Source organism: Myripristis murdjan, chromosome 13, assembly GCF_902150065.1.
Source record: "Myripristis murdjan chromosome 13, fMyrMur1.1, whole genome shotgun sequence".
NCBI lineage: Eukaryota > Metazoa > Chordata > Actinopteri > Holocentriformes > Holocentridae > Myripristis > Myripristis murdjan.
Window position 1 is genome coordinate 6,706,360 of NC_043992.1, and position 7,500 is coordinate 6,713,859.

The following is a 7,500-nucleotide window of genomic DNA, read 5'->3' on the forward strand; positions in this document are numbered from 1 at the left end:
TTTGAAAAATGTTGGCTCTTATTGATTTTACTGTCCAGGAGTGTGTTGAAAAACGCAGACGGATCGTATTTCGGGGTGCGCCGCTTTGGTTTTGATGTCACTGTGCTGAGCGCCGCAGATTCACCGCTGAGTAATATCTTCTGCAGACACGTCAGCGATGCGCCTGCAGAAGATATCACAGCCGCTGTGAATTCCTGCACTCTCTCCTGTGATTAACATCTATCCATCTGGAGAAACCGAGGAGCCTCTTCTCTCCTCTGCCTTGACCTCCCTCTTCCCTTCCTCCATCACTCCCTCCTTTCTCTCTTTCCCTCCTTCTGTCTCCTCGTCTCCTCTCTGCGAGAGCTGAAGGGGTGGGAGTCGGGGGGTAATGCAGAACACAGGGTTTCCTAGTTTCATCATGGAGGTTGTAGTCTGAATGCTGTTTAAATGATTTAGGTAAAAGATGAAACTCCTTGTGATTCAGCAGTTCTCTGTGGGAAGTGACGTCACTAGGAAATTAAGCCAAACCAAAAAAGTCAACTAATTATTTAAGCCTTAAATTTGAATAAGCAGCCAGGTCATCATATAATTGCCAACAAAAAAGATGAAAATACCACCTTTCAACCTCGGCACAAATTTTTAAACAAAACCTAAGTCCAAAAAGGTTCATCCATCCATCCATCCATCCATCCATCCATCCATCAACTTGTTCATCAACCATTCCCCCATCCAACCAACCAACCATCTATCCATCAATGAACCAACCATCCAAGCAGCCATTTTCTGACACTTAACTGGGTCATAGTGGTACCAGACTGTGATCCTCCTGGGGGATCACAAGGCCAGCAGGGATACATAATCCCCCCTTTGAGTCCTGGGACTGCCCCGTGGGTCTCCTCCACGCACCTCCACAGGGAGGTGCAGGCCCAAGAGGAGTCCTGAGTGGATGCCAGAACCACCTCCACTGGCTCCTCTCAATGCAAAGCAGCAGCGGCTCGACTCCAAGCCTCACTCAGATGTCTGAGCTCCTCACCCCCTCCCCATGGGTGAGCCCAGCCACCCTGCAGAGGAAGTCACTCCCCCTAGATCATGGCCATAGTCACAAAAACGTTCTGTCTGGACCCCAACCAAACCTGAAAGATAACTGCTTTTTGTCAACCTGAGCCAGAAAGAGCCATTCATCAATTTGTCAGCCATAAAAATCTCATACTGAAAAACATTTTTGCCCTGATTATCCTGGTGGCTCTGGTATATTTTGACAGACGAGGACAGGAGCCTCACTCCCAGAGAGATGGGACTCATCAGGAATCAAGACTATCTGCTGTTTTCATAAAAAAATAATTTTAGAGCCACCATAGCCAATCAGTCAGCCTCCACTTCTGTCTTATTTCTCCCAAGTCTTGATAAATGTTCATCACAGGACTTAACAGCTGAGGAGTTCCTCCTCTTGTCCTCTCCTCCATCATCTTTTGGACCTGCATTCATCATGTCCTCCATCCTTCTTTCTTCTCTCTCCTCCTCCTCCATCATTTGAACTCCTGTGTTTCACTGTCAGTTCCTCTCCTTCCTCCCTCAGATTGTAATGAATGTTTTTCAGAGGACTCAGCAGCTGAGGAGTCTCAGTTCACCTTCCCCTCCTCCGTCTTCAAGATCTCTTGTCATCATTGTGTCCATCCCTCTTTCTCCTCCGTCTCTCCCTCTCTCTTCTGAGATTCCTCTCCTCCTTCCTTCCCTGTGATGAATGCTCATCAGAATGGACCTCTGTTCTCCCGTCTGGATCTCCTTTGTGACTTCACTCACCTCCTCCTTCTCCTGTCCATCTGTCTCCTCCGCCACACCTCCTCTTTCACCCCCTCTCCCTCCCCTCACACCGGTCACCGAGGTTTTCCAGGCTCTGGCTTGGGAACCAAAATGGGCCACAATTGTTTTTTTTTTTTAATTTTTTTGTTTTGCTTTCTTTTCTTTGTGAAATATCCGCCAGCAGAGTTGGACGAGGGTTATTTATTTGCCCTGTTTTGTGTTGTTTTTAAACAGGATATCTCAATAAGTTATGACCAGAGATAGACTGAACCTTGTGGAAAGGTCGGTCATGGGCCAAGGAGGAAGTGATTATTGTTCACACGGTTAGGGCGAAAGGACGGTGTGGTGCTGGGCATGATTACCTTTATGTGAATATCCAGTATGCGAAACTGGTATTACTGCATATTGTTGGTGGAGGTATGGAGGTGCTTTTGTCTAGTTTTGTTCATTTTAGAATACACATTTAGTTTTCTATTATTTGGAGCGGACAACTGTTAATTGGACCGTTGTTTTTGATGTTACAAATGGTTGCTCATTTGTATTATTGTTGCTCAATGTTGCTTCATGTTGCTCAGGATGCAAATATACTGTATTTTCAGATATTTCACATATTCTTTGCTGCAAACTTCAGTACATCATTATTTATGTCAAGAGTACCTTTGCAACAATATTATCTTTTTAGTATGAAACATTTCCATCTCAATCAGCGCCAAAACTGTTTGCAATAGCAAAGGAATTACATTAAAAAGTGCCGTGTCCGTGCCGTGTCCATGCCGTGTTTGCGTCCATCCTGGATGACTCGTGTCTGACCTGTGTCTCTGGCTCTCTGTCCACAGTTCGGTGGCGGTGCTGAGGGAATGCATGAAAAACGAGTGCCTGGTTCGCTTCTTCCAGGAGAGACAGACAACGCTGAACCATTCTTTGCCGTTGGAGACATACCTACTCAAACCAGTCCAGCGAATCCTGAAGTACCACCTACTACTACAGGTAACACCTCAGAAAATGTCCAAATACTTATATTACCTCAAATCCCACCACTTACTACATGTCATATCTCAAATACCACCAACTACATGCAACACCTATAACTCTTTCCCCACCAGAGTAATTTTTAAAAGTTGCCAGGCACTGCCAGCATTTTTGACAAAAGTCACTGATCTTTCAATACCCCTAGAATATTCAGTTTTATGAACATGTAAACATGGTATATATCAAAAGAAAGAACAGATCTTGTAGTTTTAGACAAAAAAAAAAAAAAAAAATTATTCTAGATGCATTCATTCTTTGTTTTACAAATACTTGAACATTGGTCATTTTCATCAAAAATCCACTTTTCAGACAAAAAGCTGAGAAAACTGCATTTTTGTCAAAGACAGTCATTTTCAAGCTGAATATCTCTTCTGACTACCTATTTTTGTTTTTCTCACTCACACATGACAACTTTAGGTGTTTGTTTGTTTGTTTGTTTTTTTGTTTGTTTTGTTTTGTTTTTTAGTCATTTCATTATAGTGAATTGACTCCCTACACCTTTCGTGAACAAACCCACCATCTTCTGGTTAGGTGCTGATTTAGGACATGGCAGAATTCACATTTTTACATTCCATTCCATTCATTTTACATTTTCAGTTTACATTTCAATACATTCATTTTACATTTCATTCATTTTATATTGCATTTCATTCATTTTACCTTTTGTTTCATCCGACATTTCACTGACCTCACATTTTCACATTTCACTGACTTCACATCTACATCTTACCTATATGGCAACTTCAACTTACAGTTTTATGCATACACATGAAAAAAATACCTCTACCTTTATTACCGGGAAGTTGCAATGGAGAACGTGATCTGGATCTTGAATCACTTGACGGTGTGTCTGAAATATTGTAATCTGAGTCCATGTCACTGACACTGTCACTAGACACAGCTTCATGACCGGGTGCCCTCTGTCTTTGCTCACGTTCACGGGTTTTCCTTCTCCCCCTGGCATGTCCACGAGATTCACAAGTGTTCCAGCATCATCAATGTCGTCTCTCTGTCCTTTGTAACTCCCGCGATTGTCGTCACAAGCATGGCTAATTTTGACGGTAGAATGGCTAATTATGACGCGACTCACCACATTCTTCGTCCTCATCATCCCGATCGGACTCTGAATCTTGATCAAAACATGAATGATTGGAGTCTGAGTCCATAATTACTTCCAAGGCTTGCTCAGCCATCAACCTTTTGCTGGGCACCGGCATTTTTCTTGGTAGGCTGTCGCGTAATTTCCGTAAATTATATTCTCTTCATGCCACAGCATTACCTGGATATACCCTGCATACCTATCCTTCCTTTTCCGCTGCGGGCCATTTTTCTTGCTCGGGTGACCAATTTGTGGCAGATTGTCCATAACAGCGCCCCCGCAAGTATAATGGTAAAAACGCGGATTGCCGGAAAATCTCGTCAATGGCGGGGAAGTGTTGTTTCATGAATAACGGAAATTCTTGTCAGTGGCGTAGAAAGAGTTAATACTGCCAAATACTCCATATTTTACCACACGTTCCACCAAATACTGCACAAACCGTCATGAAATACCTCAAAATACCACCACCCACTACAAGTAGTACCTCAAGTACTTTGAAATAATTCATATAACACCTCAGATACCACCAAATACTACATAGGATCCCCCAGGTACCACGTCGCAATTCATCTCTAAAAAACTACCATGAATACCACCAAATATTACATGTAGTACCTTAAATACCACCCACTACTACAGACAACATCTCAAATTATAACAAGTACTACATTTAACAGCTCAAAAACCTACCTCAAATACAACCTACTACTACAGATCTTTAAAAAATGTCTTTCTTTCTGCATTTCATGGTATGCATTGCTATGATGTTACACTACAATGCAAAGATAATCAGTCTGAAGCTGCCATACGTTATTGTGCATTTTTAATTATTTAATCACTAGCCTGTGTCTGTAGATGTCAGTGCTGTGCAAGACTCTTTTTGGTTTGATATCTTCTCCTGACCATATGAACTTGTTCAGAAGACGGAGAAGAAGTATTTCCAGGAACATTTTTTTGTAGTGTACTTTAAAACACTAAGAAATACATCAAAAGCAAGAGTTTAGTAATCAGTGTAGACAAATGCCAGTATGCATTCTTCAGCAACAAAAGCAGTGTTTTTTTTGTGAAAGAGCTGAAGAAGCTGGTGAATTGATGCCTTGCTAAAAGCAGGATGAATGGGTTTTGAGCCCAAAATGCAACATTTCCAATAATACTATCCTCCAAGACAGGAGCATTTGTCACCAGAAAGGAAAATTCTCTAAAAAGTTCTCTAACAGGCATACAACAGTTTTACTGGTGGCTTCTACCCCTGCCTTGGACGCAGGAGGGAACAGCTGCACGTTTGACTCACATTGTTCTGCCTCCTATAATGGAACAGCACACGTTACTCGGAGCTCTTCCAGCATGCGTTTATATGGCCTTCCTTTAAAGTGTTAGAGAAATCACTGAGGCAGCAAGAATTCCCAGTAGTTCCTGATGGAGTGCATGCTGTGCTCGGGTTGCCAGGCAACAGATCGAAGTCCTGCCAGTAAACACAGATTTTGGCTAAAATTGCTCGGCTATAAAACTTAACTTCCACAGAGCGAGAAGCAATCACTGGAGAGCGAAGACAGTTCCAGGACCGAGACCCCTCAGTGCCGCAGCCTCTCTGTTCCTTAAAGATATACGGCCTTGTTTGCACGCAAAGTCAATGTCCTGTATTTCCTTTGTGTAACTGGAGGCAGTGTGTGTTCCACAGATGTGTGTTTGGTTACTGTATCTCATTGTAAGCTCATCTGTACAGTTTTAGTCTTGTCAGAGCGTAGGGCCAATAAAACAGGGGCTAGACAGTGACATCATGAGGTTGGATGAGGGCGACTGTGGCCTGAGGAGAATCAATCCTGCAACAGGAACTGGTTTCTCACTGGAATGTCCTTCACTGGATGATGTCTAGGTGCCCTTGAGCAAAGCCAGTAACTACCATCTGCTCTATCGGAAATGTTCAGTTTATATGTGTAACCCTTTCCTCCCTGCACCTGCTCTGCTATAATCATACTAAAATGTTTGCTGCTTACTTTTTAACTCAGAAATTATTTTCATATTTCATTGAACAGTTGGCGACCCCTAGCGTTTAGCTCCACAAGCAAGCCAATACATTTTAACAAAGGGTGACTTACACAATCTTGCAATGTGAGGCTGGCCTTCAGGAAGTTGGACTTATTACCTAATTCATTTTTACTGGTGGAAACAATTTTAATGGTTGTCAGGACTTAGATACATGTTTCAGTCACCATCAGAAGCCCAGCAAATAAAAAGCCTGATGTTTGGACAGTGGGTAGAGACAGCTGATCTCTGCCCGGCCTGACTGCTTTTTGTAGTGGGACTTACTTCACAATATTTTCAGGATAAATTGTGACAGCAAGTATGTGCTAAGAACTTGGCAGAGAAGAAGGAGAAATCAAACCATTGCTAAAAAAAAAAAAAAAAATGCAGATTTCAGTTTCCCAGATCTTTAATATATTTGATCTCAACATTTTAGTAATTTTCCAGGCATTTTTTTTACTGTTTGGGTTGTTTTTCATCTTTTTAGATAATTGCTGAAAATAAGAAAGCGTTCTTATTCAACTTGCCTGGTGAGGCAAAGGAGAAGTAACAGTGGAATAAATCATGACTGACCAATGCTGGAAAAAGAAACATTTATATTTAACCTCAAGAGAACAGAGCACGAAGAAAGAACAAGGAACACTGAACTTGTCTGCTGGAGGTGAAGGAGAACGGCAGTCCCATGTAACTATGGTAATTACTGTGCTCTGCAATGCTTGTCCCATGTAACTACAGTAACCACTGTGTTCTAGAACGCCAGTCCCATGTAACTACAGTAAAAACTCTGTTCTAGAACGCCAGTCTCGTGTAACTACGCTAATCACTGTGTTCTAGGATGCCAGTCCCATGTAACTATGGTAACTACTGTGCTCTACAATGCTTGTCCCGTGTAACTATGGTAACCACTGTGTTCTAGAACACCAGTCCCATGTAACTACGGTAACCACTGTGTTCTAGAACGCCAGTCCCATGCAACTATGGTATCTACTGTGCTCTACAATGATTGTCCCAAGTAACTACAGTAACCACTGTGTTCTAGAACACCAGTCCCATGTAACTATCATAACCACTGTGTTCTAGAACGCCAATTCCGATGTAATTATGGTAACCAGTGTGTAATGGAATGCCAGGTCAATGTAACTATGGTAACGACTTTGTTCTAGAATGCTTCTTTCATGTAACTACAGCAACCACTGTGATTTTGAACACCAGTTCCATGTAACTATGGTAACCACTATGCTTTTAAACAGTGGTCCGAGGTAACGACTATGCTCTAGGTTGCTGGTCCCATGTTGCTCCGTTGACAACTAGGTTTTAGATTTGCTGTTTCGTGTTACTATAGAAACCAATATCTGTCTAGAACGCTGGTGTGTTCCCATTAGCTGCCCCTCGTCGTGCTCAGCCCGGGTCAGAGCTCCGTGTTATCAGGTCCAGATCTTGCGGTTGTGTCTGGTGCCAAGCAGCTTTGTGAATAATGTCACTGTCAGCTGCTGCACACAGACCAACACTGCACACTTCCTGAGTGTGGGGCAGATGGTGGTGTTGGCATTCCTGCCACCTCCTCTCAG

General features: G+C 42.6%; 1 protein-coding gene across 6 annotated transcripts in view; it reads left to right on the forward strand.

Moving 5' to 3' along the window:
* LOC115370359 (mucin-5AC-like) overlaps positions 1 to 7,500 on the forward strand; it is a 100,073-nt gene that overhangs the window by 66,030 nt on the left and 26,543 nt on the right. For all 6 annotated transcript variants that reach the window (XM_030067348.1, XM_030067349.1, XM_030067347.1 and 3 more), the window contains one exon: positions 2,619 to 2,769. In XM_030067348.1, coding sequence (XP_029923208.1) covers positions 2,619 to 2,769 — 151 coding nt within the window. The remainder of the gene's footprint in view (positions 1 to 2,618; positions 2,770 to 7,500) is intronic.